General features: G+C 41.2%; 1 protein-coding gene across 1 annotated transcript; it reads right to left on the reverse strand.

Annotated features, from left to right (window-relative positions):
- Nucleotides 1-758: 758 nt before the first annotated feature.
- On the reverse strand, nt 759-3459 carry nkx2.7 (NK2 transcription factor related 7). The gene is made up of 2 exons (XM_035735233.2): nt 2903-3459; nt 759-1653 (listed from the first exon to the last, which is right to left on the reverse strand). The coding sequence occupies exons 1-2, from the start codon at nt 3186-3188 to the stop codon at nt 1079-1081; spliced, it is 861 nt and encodes a 286-aa protein (XP_035591126.1). The 5' UTR covers nt 3189-3459; the 3' UTR covers nt 759-1078.
- Nucleotides 3460-18202: the final 14743 nt, after the last annotated feature.

The raw sequence follows: 18202 nt of genomic DNA on the forward strand, positions 1-18202 counted from the left end.
GCCAGGTCATATGTCAATATAGAGATATCTTTAGCAACAATTTATATGGTCTAACAATATACAACGAATATTTTAAAAACATGAACATGCTATTTTACACTGCTATGAGGGAGGAAAAGTGAGCTTTGTTTTTTTATTCCGTTTTCAGGGTAAAGAAAACACAACTTAATTCGTTAAGTGGAAAAAAATACAGCAGTAGCGTGTTGATTGTAATTGTCGTTAATTGGATGAGCAATTAGTCCTACCTCATTACAAATAGGCTATTTTCAGAAGCCCAATCTCAATTTATGACGAGTATAGATTTAGGCTATTAATTGTCAACGTCAACTCAAGTCATACTCAAATTCGAAAGTTAAATTCAGGCTCAACGATGAAATCCCTTTAATGGTTTCATAAAAAGATCAACGAACTATATGCTTCTAATAGAGCAACGTTATAGCCAATTTGTTTTGGACCATTTATCCCCTGCACAGAGCGACCCCAAACATGTATTATCAATTTGGCTGTATAGTAATAATAATAAAACTATAATTGTATTATAAGACAAATAATACAATCATAATGCAATTTATAATACAACGTATAATACAATTAGTATTCCCATTAGGCCTTGACTGTTGATGTTGTTTTAAAAAATCATTTTAATCGTTTGTGTTATTTGTTGTAGATGTAGTTGTAGGTCTAATACAAGTCTAAATATAATATGATTGGGTTGCAGAGAGAGGATGGCGTGATCTCACAGCACAATAAAATATTAAATCAAGGTTTATTGTCATGTACAAAAATACCATGTCTTGAACACAGTCCGTTAGAGCAATATTATCAACTTAGTTAAATAGCTAAACAAAACTAAATAGTGAAACAAGAAATTATAGTAGACCAATACACATAGTGAGAAAAAAACACATATAGTCCAATATAAACGTGTTAAACAGTATATGCCTACACTTGGATTTGCCTATTGGCCCATTCGTTGATGTTTTCAACAAGTAACCTTGCAGCTGCATAGCCAAACCTAAACAAAAACCTAAACGAAAAAAACTTGATGAGAGTTGGGTGGTTGTTTTGGAATAGTTTCTCACCACGCTCTTATCCCCGGTAAAGTTGCCTGAAAGTGTCCTTGTTGGAATGGTCCCTCTACATTTTCCATGAGGTTCATGTCAACTATATGGTTGTTGGACATTTGCGTTGCACTTGGTATGGATGGCATACTCGGATAACTACAACCATGTGAGTTATTACCATATCCATATATGGTGTTGTAAGAGCCAATTGTCACGTTGTATGGCGCTAAATGAGGTCCTCCCATGCACGGTTTGCCATCTCGAACCAACACGGGCACTGCCACCCTTCGTGGTAGAGGCGGGTATCCAGCCAATTCCAGAGACTTGTCTTGTCTTTGCCGCTTGCACTTGTACCTCCTGTTTTGAAACCAGATTTTGACTTGAGTAGAAGTCAGCTTTAGAATATTGGCGAGGTGGTCCCTCTCTGGTGCAGAAAGGTACCTCTGCTGTTTGAAGCGCCGTTCCAGCTCAAAAACCTGCGTTTGGGAAAATAGCACGCGTGGTTTTCTGCGCAATCTTTGCTTTGGCTTGCCTGAATAGGTATTGTCATTTTTCCCATCACAACCCATCGAATCGTCAAGAAGCATACCTGCAATAATTAGAAATAGCAATGTTAGACACATTCCTTCATTGGAAAACTGCCTAGTTAAAAACTTCCCACTGAGCACAGACGTCAGTTCACCTTCAAGTTCTGATTTACATTTGGTGGAGTGATCAGCTAACGTGAAATTAACAAACACATTCACCATGTCATTGGATTTAGGTTAAAAGTTGGGCAAAAAAATAGGAAATTACCTTACATTGATGACTTCTTGCAAATCAAATCAGTTTTCCACGTTGATTCAACATCATCCCATTGTTTTTGGGGGGTTGAAATTACGTGCAAACAACGTTGATTCACCCAGTTTTTGCACAGTGGGTTAGGCCTACTTCAATTGAAATTTCTGCGTCACATGGATTAACTGCATTACGCATTATGCATATCAGCAATGTCACAATATAAAGCTTTCACGGAGATTAAATTTAAATGTGGTGAGAAGGTCAATTCATTACCATTTTACTAGCCTTTATTTTCTCCTATAGGTAGGCCTCGTCATTGCCATTTATTTATATTTGTAAAACATTGTCAAAATAGGAGGTTTAGCTAGTTTATATTGAAAAAATGTAATTTTGTGCATGCCTATTAAAATGGCAATCAGCAGTAGAAACAATAGCAAAGCATCGTACCCTCACCTGTTTGGTTAACAAGCTGCGGGATGAGGCTGTAGAAATGTAAACATTCTCAAATTCATAGACAGAGCTATGGATGTAAGGACTGACAATCCATGAAATAAACATTACAGTTTTAACAATGTTTTGAGGCTATATAGTGTTTGCTTACATTTACTTTGTTTAGAGACATTGGAGTAAAACAAGCTTATATGTTTGGTTCTGATAGGGTACGACAGTTGAACCAAACTCATGAGGCACCAATATGTTATATTCTTCAATAATCAATGGGTACATATCATTCATTTATAAGTACAGAAATTAATGTAGCAACTGCTCATTGCCCCTTTAAAAAATGTTAATAATATTGCTCATGAACATAGATTTTGGTGGGGCATGAGGTTGAGAGACAGGCTGTCATGCAGCATCAAAGAGGCAGGATTGGGGCCAATTCCATAAAGCTTCATTCAGGGTGTACTTCAGTTTGTTTCAAAATAATTCATGATTATAAAAAAAACAACATTTTAATTCAGTTCTTGTATTGACAGAGCCCAATCGAATATTTTTTTCTGAAATATCTGTCATTGGATGTCAGCGCTGCGTGTTTTAACGACATCGTTTTAATTTACCTGGGTCCCCATTTGTCTCCTCCTCAGCCGCTGAACTACAACTGCCCCTCAGGATGTCAATGTCCTCCGAACTCAGGGTGCATTTCATCTGTGTTGCTCCCGAGAAGCACGACTTATCCTGACTGTCAAGTAAGTCGAGGCTCCGAAGTGCACTGTGCATGCGCTGCAGAGACATCTGGGCGTCTTGATCTGGATAGAAGTAACCTTGGTGGGGGTGATGTTGCTGCTCCATCTTTAGAATATCTTTCACCGAGAATGGCGTTGAAGTCACTGGACTGGGAAGCATCACTAGTTTATACAGAGGATTATTTTTAAGACAGACAAATGTGTAACTGCACAGTTTCAGCGTGGTCAAGTGAAATCAATCATACAACAGATATTAGCGATGCTCTCCAAATGTTCTTCAATAGGGATGTAATAATTCCTTAGATCTAGGTGAGTTGATAAGCACTGTCTGAAAGTCAACCTGGTCTCACTATCGTGTGTAGTATCATCAGGGCATACCTTTCAGCACTCCAAGAAACCGTCTCCAAACTGCCAATAGCCAAGTGTGTGATGCGCCTGTCTCATGCACTTTAACCACTCCTTTATCTCATCTTACACGGTGACACGAGACATCTCACTTTAACTGGGTAAGGATGGACAGAATGGGGGTGGGGTGCCAGGATGGGAAGTTATTACACCTACATTTTCTCCTAGCTATTGAAGATGATGATGACGAAGAAGAATGTTTGGCTGTTGGACACTCTTAGATAAAAAGGTTCCGGATAGAATCAAAAAAGGGTTATAATTGCTTTCATCATATATGGCACCCCTAAAGGTTCTATATATAACCCTTTTGTAGGGTTCTTTGATCAGAACCCTAGGGATTATTCTTCACTGAACCAACACTGGTTCCATATCGGGTTCTATATGCAATGTCGGCTCTATATAGAACCTGTAAGGCTTCCGCATGCTTCGGATCGGCTGGTGTCTAGCTGAACTCGGCTAGGCGAACCGAACAAGTGTGGTCGCATACTCCCTTATAAGACCTTCGCTAGAAAATTGAGAAAAAGTGGCAATAGTAGACTACTGTTTGTCCCATCTTGAGACACCATAGCCAGTATGCACTTCCTCAAAATAGTCAGAATTAATCTAAGATAACTCAAGAAATCTGTCATTGATTTTGACGCTTTTGCTAACGAGATGCGTAATTTTACATCAAACTAAGATGTTTGGTGCAGTATTTTTTAAGTGAAAAAACAGGACTAGTCTATTGTTGAATGACAACAAACTCTTCATTGAATAATCTCTACTGTTGACCAATAACCGACGAAGGGCGTAGACTTAAGCACCAGAACTTCTGCTTGCCTTGAGAAAACCTTTATTGTGCAAAAACCCTTGCCGAAGGCCAAAATGAACAAAAACGTCACAAAATGTCGTCATAATATATGCATTAACTGACCCAAACTGTTTCGGATGGGAAGCATGCTGAATGAAGCCTTTAGGGGTGCCATATATGAAGCAAGACAAGCATATAACAATTGTTTTCTAATAGTGTATGATATAGACATCATAAATGAGATTATTGCAGAGGAGTTTAGGCTGATTGCGTTTTAAGACGATTTTAGGATTTGAAGCAGATGTGCTTCTAATAGCAGCCGCAGCAAACTAAATTCAACTCGCGGCTGCAATAACTATCCATAACCAGATGGACTGCATGATGCCAAACCAGTGGCTCTCTATTCATGAGCTTCTGTTGAGACAGGGTAGGTTACTCAATTGTTGTTCAGGTCTTCATGGTTGAGTGATCTTGCCCGGCAAGGTGGATGTCGCTCAGGTTTACACTGATGCTGACTTCCAACGACCTATTAGTATGCTTAGGCCACAACAAACAGTAACATTACACCTAATGTTGTGGAAGTGGAGAGGCCGCGGCGCCAGCCTGCAATGCTTGGCTAATACTGAGACGCGCCGGAAGGGAAAAGAGAGACCAGGGTTTAACATTAATGAGCTCTTCTACTGCCCCAATGTAATAGACAGGTTAGGGTCTCAATTCAATTTCCATCTCATCTAATGCAGGGAAAGGGAAAAGTACATAATAAAGACATTCATATATTTTAGCCGAATTCGTGAATGGGATATAAATTAGTTGTTCGCAACGTCCAGAAGCTTTGCAACACCTCCTAAAATGTTCCTAAATTAAGAAGAGCTTGCACATATGAGATCTTATGATTTTAAACCGAACTTTCCGTTTAAGTCCAACAAGAGGAATTCAAATAGGGCACCAGCAGTAGCATAGATGCATAGCCAACAGCTGCACACGTTTCTTTCATTTATTTATCAGTCATGACAATCGTAATCGTTAGTCATAAAATCGAAATGCTTACATTATATTCAGAGTAAATAATTACCTATAATTTGTGCATACTTTCTTCCAATCCATACCCAATCTATTTATCGACAATTTATCAAACGTAATAAATTGTTCCATGTAGGCCTTCCTGACCTTTATCAAAACAAGTTGGAAATGACTAGTACAAATAATCGAAAATACTACTTCATATGGTATGGATAGGGATTCCTAGGGATTCTCCTTCACTGAACCAACATTGGTTCCATATCGGGTTCTATATGCAACACTCATGATTCCTGCTGGGGCTACAGGTAGTCCAGTGGTTAGAGCGCTGGGCCAGTAACCTGAAAGGTTGCTAGATCGAATCCCCGAGGTTGACAAGGTAAAAATCTGTCGTTGTACCCACAGTTCCTAGGCCGTCATTGTAAATAGACATTTGTTCTTAACTGACTTGCCTAGTTAAGGTTGAACACGATTTTATTAATACAATATAGAATTCGACCCAAGTCAAAGAATATTAGATGGTCGTGAAATATATGTGACCAATGCTTTTTTGTTGTCAATATTTTTAGACGATTTGTAGTGGTATCAGAAAATATTAATTTAACTGTTTTAAATCAGATTTATTGACCAGCTGCACCAGTTTATCAAAACTCTCAATTCCTGTTTACTTGCAGGATTGTCTCCTCGTTTCACGCGTCAGTGTCTTTTCTAAGAGGAATATAAACCTGTCAATGCACGTTTGAAATAAATGTCTGCGTGATCGAAGCACCGTGTGTTTTAAGGGAACTTTAAAAATTCACCTGTCATTCACTCAGATATTAGGATCATTTTTCTATAACAAGAATACAATATGAAAAAGTGTAACCAACTTTATTATGAGGCACAGGGCTGGGGCATAATTGTGATGACACATTTTCGGGGGTGGATCATTTTAAATGAATGATATATACCCATTGATTCTTGTGGAATATAACTTATAAATGCTGCATGAGCTTAGTTCTACTATCATACCCCATCAGAAGCCAAAATATAAGACTGTTTTACTCCATTGTTTATAAACAATGTAATTGTAACCAAACACATGTTAAAAGTATTATTTTAATGTGATGGTCTGTCAGTCCTTGCATCCATAGCTCAGTCTATGAGTCTGAGAGTGGTACATTTCTCCAACCCTATCCCTCCCTCATCTGCTTACCAAACACAGTGGTGGGGTGTTCGCTTTGTTATTGTTTGAACTGTAGACTGTCCTTTTAAATTCAAAATAGCTGAATTCAAAATGAGGCATTCATAAATCAAATAACAAAATCCCCTTTTCTATTTAACCAATACAATTACGTAAAAAGGTTTGTTTGACAAAAGTTGTTTATTTGGAAGATTATGGCACATTTCACATAATACGCTGTAACTAGTAACAAGCAAGCAAAAACTTCAAAGCTCCTATACTGCAATTCATGTAGCAACTCTATAGGCATACATTTCAGCTGGGAATTGTTTGGAATGTTTCGAAGGCAGACGGTGTCCAGTTTGATGACTAAATGACTTAATGACACCCCACCTGTGTTCTGTGAACGCTTGGAGCTGATTAGCCTACAGAAGGCAGTGCTCTCTGAGTCTCTGCAGCTCCTCTTCTCTTACAGCACAGCCTCCCCTCTTAATCCTATCAATTGTCCCATCACTGTAACATAAGAAGCCAGTTAAGTAACGTTTACCACAAAATACCCTAATTAATCATACTCCAAAATAGGGAGATGATAGCAGCTGAAAGGAGAGCTCGACTCATCCTCCATTGACTTAAGCAGAATCCCCTCTCTCATGACCAATTTGTCACCAAAGATCTTCATCAAAATGTTACGTGAGATTCCCAAGAATTACTATTGCACAGCTTACAGTAGGGCTTCTGACGTTTACTATGACAGGCTGTGACTCTCAGACTAATAGTTTAGGGCTGGTTAGTCTGGGTGTGTTGGATGGACCTCTGCTCTTTGAGATGGTGCAAAGGTCTACTTTTGGTGTGGAGGTGGAAATTATTAATTTGCCAGTAGCAGACCAAGCTATACTCTTCTTGCTCCTCACAGGTGTTATATTACGTACAACGCTTGTGTTTTCCCCTTATTGTCTCATGTTGAGTCTTGTACTGGAGGCAGGAATTAGCGATTTCCACTAGACGGGCCAGCTGCAAAGTCAAAATTGTATATAGTGTAAAAAAAATGGTGTTAATGTTATGGTTAGGGTTAGGCATTAGGTTTAGCAGTGTGGTTAAGGTTATCTTTAAAATCAGATTGTATGACTCTGTGGCTGTGTGAGCTAGGGACCACTCTGCAGAGCTGCCTCCAGAACAAGAATCATGACAAAAACGCTAACCTTCTTTATAAAGAAGTTAAAGAAGTTATAGGGTTTGGATTAGATTCAGTTGTTGGAATATGTATACATGGTATATCTTTAGTTTCGGTGTCTCACAGACCTCTTTGAGACTTCCCTGGAGAGGAATATCATTGTAGCATTGGGAGATGGGGGAGGGGACAGAAGATACAGAGATCTGCTTCTCGTCAAGGAAACAGCCACTCTTCTCCATTGCTGCTAGGCAGAGGTCTCAACAGGCGCCAGCCCCAAACCTCCTTTAGTGCTGTCACTCACCGTGGATCCCTTTCCCTTGTAAGGTTCCTCCTGCACTCAGTGCACTGTATATATACCACACGCTCTGCACCTGAGATGTGTCTGTCACTGGCCCCCTACACTGGCAGCCAGCCCTTATGGAGATTTATATCTGTATCTGGTCTGCAAACATAGGCTGCATTCACACAGGCAGTCCAATTCTGATATTCTTTTCACTAATTCGTATTTTGACCAATCAGATCATCTCTGAAAAAAATCTGATGTGGTTAGTCAAAATACCAATGAGCGGAAAAAAATATCAGAATTGGGCTGCATGTGTAAACGCAGCCATAGAAGCTTAAATGGGTGCAATTTATATGGCCATGCTTCTCTGTGCTCCATACTACATTTATGAAACATATCTTTATAGTACATCAATTACGAGGTAGTTATTGAGAATGTACATGGTGAAATGGTAATTACACGTTAATAACCCAATAGTAGCGCCACAAGACACCATTTGGTACCAGATAGTTACCAGTTGTGTAGATTTATTTGAAGTATAACAGAAAGTATTTGTTATCAAACCTTTTCCTTTTAGACACTAATGGAAACAGTTGGATACATTATTAATTGTGCAACCACTAGATGTCTCTGCAAGACTGGCCTAATTATGAACTATGTCTCCAAATTCTCTTGAGAGTACAGCGGTCCTATACCTACAGGATAATAAAGGAAACACTTGAGTAAATGAGGGATACAAAGTGAGGGATACAGGTGTGGTTCCTGAGTTAATTAAGCAATTAACATCCCATCATGCTTAGGGTCATGCAATGTATATAAAAAAATTAAGTTTCCCATTATTTAGAAGAAGAGAAGAAGAGATCTCAGTGACTTTGAAAGTGAAGACTCAAAGGAGCATAGCGGGTTTAAAATTGTGATCTCAACCCAATTGAACACTTATGGGAGATTATAGAGTGGCGCTTGAGACAGCGTTTTCCACCACCAGCAACAAAACACCATATGATGGAATTTCTCGTGGAAGAATGGTGTCTCATCTCTCCAATAGGGTTACAGACACCAATATAATCTATGCAGGGGAGCATTGAATCTGTTCTGGAAGCTGGTGGTGGCCCATCGGCCTATTAAGACACTTTATGTTGGTGCTTCCTTTATTTTGGCAGTTACCTGCATGTCAAATATCTTTTTGATTTAGCTTGACTGATGTGCAGAGTGGGCACAATTTGCAATTTGGGACTTCAACATGATTCTATGGTTAATTGTGTACAGGCAAGCTAAATCAAGCACACCTTAAAACTTTTTAGGGCTAGGGCGCGCAATTCAAAGAAATAATCATAAATATTATGGATTTTAAACATTTATGTACTAATAAGTGTCTTATATCATCTGAAAGCTTACATTATTGTTAATCTAACTGCACTGCCTGATTTACAGTAGCTATTACAGCGAAAACATGCCATGCGATTGTTTGAGGACGGCGCCCCACATCAAAATATTTTTTCCCCGGCACAGGTTTCATACATTCACATATAACGATTAAATGACCTCTTTCTCCCCTCTCTCTCCAGATGAAATCTCGCGTCTTGTGACGGCCGGCCGCCCAACAACCTGCCCGCTTGACCCTATCCCCTCCTCTCTTCTCCAGACCATTTCCGGAGACCTTCTCCCTTACCTCACCTCGCTCATCAACTCATCCCTGACCGCTGGCTACGTCCCTTCCGTCTTCAAGAGAGCGAGAGTTGCACCCCTTCTGAAAAAACCTACACTCGATCCCTCCGATGTCAACAACTACAGACCAGTATCCCTTCTTTCTTTTCTCTCCAAAAATCTTGAACGTGCTGATCTTGGCCAGCTCTCCCGCTATCTCTCTCAGAATGACCTTCTTGATCCAAATCAGTCAGGTTTCAAGACTAGTCATTCAACTGAGACCGCTCTTCTCTGTATAACGGAGGCGCTCCGCACTGCTAAAGCTAACTCTCTCTCCTCTGCTCTCATCCTTCTAGACCTATCGGCTGCCTTCGATACTCTGAACCATCAGATCCTCCTCTCCACCCTCTCCGAGTTGGGCATCTCCGGCGCGGCCCACGCTTGGATTGCGTCCTACCTGACAGGTCGCTCCTACCAGGTGGCGTGGCGAGAATCTGTCTCCTCACCACGCGCTCTCACCACTGGTGTCCCCCAGGGCTCTGTTCTAGGCCCTCTCCTATTCTCGCTATACACCAAGTCACTTGGCTCTGTCATAACCTCACATGGTCTCTCCTATCATTGCTATGCAGACGACACACAATTAATCTTCTCCTTTCCCCCTTCTGATGACCAGGTGGCGAATCGCATCTCTGCATGTCTGGCAGACATATCAGTGTGGATGACGGATCACCACCTCAAGCTGAACCTCGGCAAGATGGAGCTGCTCTTCCTCCCGGGGAAGGACTGCCCGTTCCATGATCTCGCCATCATGGTTGACAACTCCATTGTGTCCTCCTCCCAGAGCGCTAAGAACCTTGGCGTGATCCTGGACAACACCCTGTCGTTCTCAACTAACATCAAGGCGGTGGCCCATTCCTGTAGTTTCATGCTCTACAACATCCGCAGAGTACGACCCTGCCTCACACAGGAAGCGGCGCAGGTCCTAATCCAGGCACTTGTCATCTCCCGTCTGGATTACTGCAACTCGCTGTTGGCTGGGCTCCCTGCCTGTGCCATTAAACCCCTACAACTCATCCAGAACGCCGCAGCCCCGTCTGGTGTTCAACCTTCCCAAGTTCTCTCACGTCACCCCGCTCCTCCGCTCTCTCCACTGGCTTCCAGTTGACGCTCGCATCTGCTACAAGACCATGGTGCTTGCCTACGGAGCTGTGAGGGGAACGGCACCTCAGTACCTCCAGGCTCTGATCAGGCCCTACACCCAAACAAGGGCACTGCGTTCATCCACCTCTGGCCTGCTCGCCTCCCTACCACTGAGGAAGTACAGTTCCCGCTCAGCCCAGTCAAAACTGTTCGCTGCTCTGGCCCCCCAATGGTGGAACAAACTCCCTCACGACGCCAGGACAGCGGAGTCAATCACCACCTTCCAGGGAGACACCTGAAACCCCACCTCTTTAAGGAATACCTAGGATAGGATAAAGTAATCCTTCTCACCCCCCTTAAAAGATTTAGATGCACTATTGTAAAGTGGCTGTTCCACTGGATGTCATAAGGTGAATGCACCAATTTGTAAGTCGCTCTGGATAAGAGCGTCTGCTAAATGACTTAAATGTAATGTACATGTAATGTAAATGTAAATATTCACTTACTTTTTGAAAATCTTCCTCTGATTGGTCATCGAAAGGGTCCCAGCTATAACATGTAGTGTCGTTTTGTTAGATAAAATCCTTCTTTTATATCCCAAAAAGTCAGTTTAGTGTTCGCCATCGATTTGAGTAATCCACTCATTCAACTTGCAGAGAAAGGAATCCGAAAATCTACCCCTAAACTTTGTCAACAAGTCATAATACGTTTCTATTTACTCCTCAGATACCCTCAAATGTAATCAAACTATAATATTTATTTCAGAAAGAAGTATGTATGGAAACCAATTTTAGCATGTGCGTAATGTCTTCAGGGTGCCCACAAAAACTAATTTCCAAGACTGTGTCCCTCTACTAAAACTGATATTTCTTATTAGTTTTTGAAGTTACAATCATGAAACCTTGAACAACAACTGCTGACACCCTGTGGAAGCCATAGGAATTGCATCCAGAAAGATAATTTTCAACATGACCTTTCTCTTGCATTTCTAAGAGGATGGTCTCTCTCAAAAAATAAATTATGGGTTGGTTTTTCTTTGGATATTATCCTACCTTATCTATTGTGTTATATTCTCCTACATTATTTGAACATTTCTACAAACTCCAAAGTGTTTTCTTTCAAATGGTACCAATTATATGCATATCCCGGCTTCAGGGCCTGACCTATAGGCATTTTACTTTGGGCATGTCATTCAGACAGGAAGTGGAGAAAAAAGGGGCCTAGCCCTAAGAAGTTTTTAAGTATTTGGTAGTATTTGATATCAGAAAATAATGAAAGTAAGCACGAAAGTGATTTTCCATAACTGCATGCACAAGAGGAGGCTGGTGAAAGGAGCTATGGGAGAGTGGGCTCAATGTAATGGCTGGAATGGAATTAATGGAACAGAGTCAAACATGTGGTTTCCATATGTTTGATGTGCTTGATACCTTTCCATTTATTCCATTCAAGCCATTACAATGAGCCCGTCCTCCTATAGCTCCTCCTACTACCCTCCTCTAGCATGTACTATACTAGCCCCTTTTACAGTATGTTATTCCACTGGTAGTGCCCTGGTACAAGGTCTCAAGCAAGGCTTGAAAACATCCCCATCTGGTGGTAGTGGTGAGACATCTGGCAGGTTCTACAGTTTTGTGTGGATGTAGACCTAAAAGACCTGGTCATTCCCAACTTATCTTTCCCAATTTAAATCAACTGGATATTGTAGTTACTAAGCCAGCTGATTTTAATAATGGCTATGTCTGAATAAAACCTTGGGAATGCTGATAGTAATGTAGATGGATCCATGGTAACAGACCGTGTTAGTTCACTCCATTGTTGTTAACCAAGGTAGGTTGTGCTTTACTGAAACCCAGAATATTCAAGAGCCTGCTGGTGTGGTACAGAGAGGGTACAAAAATAGGCTATTGTTAATATATTATATTGAAACCTTGAGTTCATTTTCAAACTTAAAGGTATATGGGTGAAATCGTTTGATAGATTAGGATGTGCTATATGTATTGTAATAAGAATGACTATATAGTGCAGATTATGAAGACAATGAAATTACACTTCAATGTTTGAAGGGAAACCGATTGGAATTCATCGATGTGTTCGATTACATCGACATCCTCATTCCTCTGAGAGAGAGGCCAAGGGCACAAATCATTCAAACCCTTTATAAATACAGTGTTTTGCAAAAGTATTCACCACCCTTGGCATTTTTCCTATCTTGTTGCATTACGTGGTTGAATTAATTAGGACCCAAGTTTGTTGTATGGCATATATGATTACTTAACTATAGCACAATGTTCTCCATCTGCTTTTTCTTCATCTATCTATCTTTAGTTAAATTCAATCTCATTCTCGTCCCTGGGTATTTCCCCAGTCAAATGAAGGGATTGTGGAGAGATTGCCTGTTGGATATAATCCTCCACTGCTCTTCTCAGTCACACTCCATTTCACTGCACATCTGATTTGTCACGCTGCCGATGAATATGTCAAGTTTTATGGGAAGAGAAAGACATAATGAATATCTAATGCAGAGGGAGAAGCAGGATCTGCTTACCGCATTGATAATAGTGCAATGATCTTATCACATTGTTGACAGACGGTGTACAGATATTTTGGAGGCATGCTGGCCAGCCTATTGATGTTAATGAAGAGTAATTACATGTAGTTCTTCCAAAATAGATTATAATTAATCTGCCACATTTCAGAACATCAAATCCGTGAGAATAAATTGGAAGGGTTGCAAGAGGGTTGAGCTAGATGATCTGGGACCTTCATCCATCATCTGTTTAAAGGCATGGTACAATAGGCCTCTAAGAAGACTTGCTTTTCTGTTTATGGCTTTGTCAAGCAAGTGCAGAATGCCCACTCATCTCACATGTTGAGTAAGGTGTGCAGAGCACCTCTAGACAAAATACATGTGCTTTATGTCCACTGTATTTTTCTCCAGTGAAGAGAATGCCCCCCTGTGGTCAGATGCAACAACACACCAGTAAATCTCTGCTTTGATTGTCTCCTCACAAACGCATGACGAGTTATCATAAATGACAAATAGAGAAGTAAATTTTTGTTGCACTTGGATCCCTTTAAGGATATTTACATGCCCAATGCAGTCAAAAACTAGATTGTCTTGAGTTTTACATCATATTGTAGAATAGCTGATGTCACTAACACTGTACATTTAGGAAAACATTTCCTGATAGTTGCTTGTTGAAAATGCAATCTACACAGTACCTTCTAATCAGCAGGTTTGCATGAGTGGTAGTTTTAGCTTTCAATGGTGGCATCACCATGTGGTACATTGGTTAGTAGACCAATTACAAAGAGAGTTCCAAATCTCTCTGCCAATAATAGCTCAAACACACCGGTACGATTGTCAAACTTTTGCCTGCCAACAGTACTTAGCACCTCTGAACAGTGTCGGCAGTCCATCTCTTTTGTGTTCACACAGCAAAGATCTTGAAGTCATCAGCCACCCAGCCTTGTTAAAATACTCCAAACCAGAAGTTTGCAGTTAGAGTGCAGTATATCTGCAGATCAACTGCAGTACACTGCAGTTATTATGCAATTACTGCATTCAAAATACCACAGTTGACAGCATTTACTACACTTTTACTGCAGTTTCAAAACTGAAATCTTTTTTTGTAAGGGCAGTTGCGTTGTTTGGCAGTGCATGTATGTCTGTGTTGCTTAATGGTATTGTCAATGCTATCTAGCTGCGCTCATGTTTTAAATTTAAAACCTCTTTAGGATCATTTAGTGTTGTGTGTATCGTGCTGCACTTGCCACCCCATTTGTGTCATGTGAAGTGTGCGTGACTGTTTTGCTCAGTTAGCAAGCTAACAAAATAATCATTCTTCATGCACAAAACTCTGTAGTTAGACGTGAAAGATGTAGACTTACTCTAGAAAAAAATATGTATTGCTTTAGTTAGAACAATTCTGATAAAAAGGGTGTGGATTAGACTGTAAAAAGTGCCACTATCTTTTCCTTTTTCTTGTCACTCCTGTCAGCTCCCCGATGTGGAGATTAATGCTCTCTGATTGGCTCAAAGGCAAGTTGTTGGCCACTGAGGAGCATTGCGATTAGTAGAAACGTCAGGTTCATTGGTACCAAGTCGGTACGCAGCAGGTGAGTCTTTTGCTCTAGCAATAGAAGGAACGGCCTCCTACTCTGAAAAGTACCTATCAGCAGTCAGATTCTCCAAGCAAAATTCTTGCTTGACAAATATTTTTTTCCTAAAAGCGATTTTTTGTCAATTTTAATGGAAATCTATTACAGTAAGGTACTTAATTGTTGCCCAGAATTGTTTTCATATTGATATTCAAAAACGGGAAGTCTTCCGACTAGCTTGGAAAGGCAGTACCGTGCAGTATCGAAGAGCCCTCGCTGCTGCTCGATCATCCTATTTTTCCAACTTAATTGAGGAAAATAAGAACAATCCGAAATTCATTTTTGATACTGTCGCAAAGCTAACTAAAAAGCAGCATTCCCCAAGTGAGGAGGGCTTTCACTACAGCAGTAATAAATTCATGAACCTCTTTGAGGAAAAGATCATGATCATTAGAAAGCAAATTACGGACTCCTCTTTAAATCTGCGTATTCCTTCAAAGCTCAGCTGTCCTGAGTCTGCACAACTCTGCCAGGACCTAGGATCAAGAGAGACACTCAAGTGTTTTAGTACTATATCTCTTGACACAATGATGAAAATAATCATGGCCTCTAAACCATCAAGCTGCATACTGAACCCTATTCCAACTAAACTACTGAAAGAGCTGCTTCCTGTGCTTGGCCCTCCTATGTTGAACATAATAAAACGGCTCTCTATCCACCGGATGTGTACCAAACTCACTAAAAGTGGCAGTAATAAAGCCTCTGTTGAAAAAGCCAAACCTTGACCCAGAAAATATAAAAACCTATTGGCCTATATCGAATCTTCCATTCCTCTCAAAAAATCTAGAAAAATCTGTTGCACAGCAACTCACTGCCTTCCCGAAGACAAACAATGAATACGAAATGCTTCAGTCTGGTTTTAGACCCCATCATAGCACTGAGACTGCACTTGTGAAGGTGGTAAATGACCTTTTAATGGCATCAGACCGAGGCTCTGCATTTGTCCTCGTGCTCCTAGACCTTAGTGCTGCTTTTGATACCATCGATCACCACATTCTTTTGGAGAGATTGGAAACTCGAATTGGTCTACACAGACAAGTTCTGGCCTGATTTAGACCTTATCTGTCGGAAAGATATCAGTTTGTCTCTGTGAATGGTTTGTCCTCTGACAAATCAACTGTACATTTCGGTGTTCCTCAAGGTTCCGTTTTAGGACCACTATTGTTTTCACTATATATTTTACCTGTTGGGGATGTCATTCGAAAACAAACTTTCTACTTTTAAACTCGGACAAAACAGAGATGCTTGTTCTAGGTCCCAAGGATCAAAGAGATCTTCTGTTTAATCTGACAATTAATCTTGTTGGTTATACAGTCGTCTCAAATAAATCTGTGAAGGACCTCTGCGTTACTCTGTACCCTGATCTCTCTTTTGACAAACATATCAAAACTGTTTCAAGGACAGATTTATGTAACATTGCAATAATCAGAAACTTTCTGTTAAAAAATGATACAGAAAAATGAATCCATGCTTTTGTTACTTCTAGGTTAGACTACTGCAATGCTCTACTTTCCGGCTACCCGGATAAAGCACTAAATAATCTTCAGTTAGTGCTAAATACGCTGCTACAATCCTGACTAGAACCAAACATTTTGATCATATTACTCCAGTGCTAGCCTCCCTACACTGGCTTCCTGTTAAGGCAAGGGCTGATTTCAAGGTTTTACTGCTAACCTACAAAGCATTACATGGGCTTGCTCCTACCTATCTTTCTGATTTGGTCCTGCTGTACATACCTACACGTACGCTACGGTCACAAGACGTAGGCCTCCTAATTGTCCCTAGAATTTCTAAGCAAACAGCTGGAGGCAGGGCTTTCTCCTATAGAGCTCCATTTTTATGGAACGGTCTGCCTATCCATGTGAGAGACGCAGACTCGGTCTCAACCTTTAAGTCTTTACTGAAGACTCATCTCTTCAGTGGGTCATATGATTGAGTGTAGTCTGGCCCAGAAGTGTGAAGGTGAACGGAAAGGCACTGGAGCAACAAACTGCCCTTGCTGTCTCTGCCTGGCCGGTTCCCCTCTCTCCACTGGGATTCTCTGCCTCTAACCCTATTACAGGGGCTGAGTCACTGGCTTACTGGTGCTCTTTCATGCCGTCCCTAGGAGGGGTGCGTCACTTGAGTGGGTTGAGTCACTGACGTGATCTTCCTGTCTGGGTTGGCGCCCCCCCTTGGGTTGTGCCGTGGCGGAGATCTTTGTGAGCTATACTCGGCCTTGTCTCAGGATGGTAAGTTGGTGGTTGAAGATATCCCTCTAGTGGTGTGGGGGCTGTGCTTTGGCAAAGTGGGTGGGGTCATATCCTTCCTGTTTGGCCCTGTCAGGGGGTATCATCGGATGGGGCCATAGTGTCTCAGCCTCCAGTATTTATGCTGCAGTAGTTTATGTGTCGGGGGGCTAGGGTCAGTTTGTTATATCTGGAGTACTGTCTTATCCGGTGTCCTGTGTGAATTTAAGTATGCTCTCTCTAATTTTCTCTTTCTCTCTTTCTCTCTTTCTCTCGGAGGACCTGAGCCCTAGGGCCATGCCTCAGGACTACCTGGCATGATGACTCCTTGCTGTCCCCAGTCCACCTGGCTGTGCTGCTGCTCCAGTTTCAACTGTTCTGTCTGGGGCTATGGAATCATGACCTGTTCACCGGACGTGCTACCTGTCCCAGAGTGGTAGAGGTACTCTTAATGATCGGCTATGAAAAGCCAACTGACATTTACTCCTGAGGTGCTGACTTGCTGCACCCTCGACAACTACTGTTATTATTATTATTTGACCATGCTGGTCATTTATGAACATTTGTACATCTTGGCCATGTTCTGTTATAATCTCCACCCAGCACAGCCAGAAGAGGACTGGCCACCCCTCATAGCCTGGTTCCTCTCTAGGTTTCTTCCTAGGGTTCGGCCTTTCTAGGGAGTTTTCCTAGGTTTTAGGCTGGGTTTCTGTACAGTACTTTGAGATATCAGCTGATGTACGAAGGGCTATATAAATACATTTGATTTGATATTAAAATGGCTGAATTGGGTCTTTAAATATCTATACTTGTAGTAAAAGAGGCTAGTGCTCTGCACTGTGCAAGAGAATGGGCTGATGACTTCCATGTGAGTGCCTCTTTAAAAGCAGAACATGTTGGAATCACTCTATGGAGAGAAGCTGCATCACCTATTCCTTGGGACTGGAGTGCTGCTGATGAGAAAGCCCTACAGGATTCTTCCAAATTGGCATGAAATGATATCTGCCTCTGACTGAGATAGCGGTCATGCAGCCACTTGCGTACCACTCTCTCTTTTCCTGGGGCACTCCAATGATACAGGCACTTTGCAGTTTCAGCTCGTTTGTGCTCAAGTTTAAGAAAGTTCATTTTCATAAGGACATGCTCTATTTGTCCTTGTTTTCTACTTCATGT

Source organism: Oncorhynchus keta, chromosome 25, assembly GCF_023373465.1.
Source record: "Oncorhynchus keta strain PuntledgeMale-10-30-2019 chromosome 25, Oket_V2, whole genome shotgun sequence".
NCBI classification, from domain to species: Eukaryota; Metazoa; Chordata; class Actinopteri; order Salmoniformes; family Salmonidae; genus Oncorhynchus; species Oncorhynchus keta.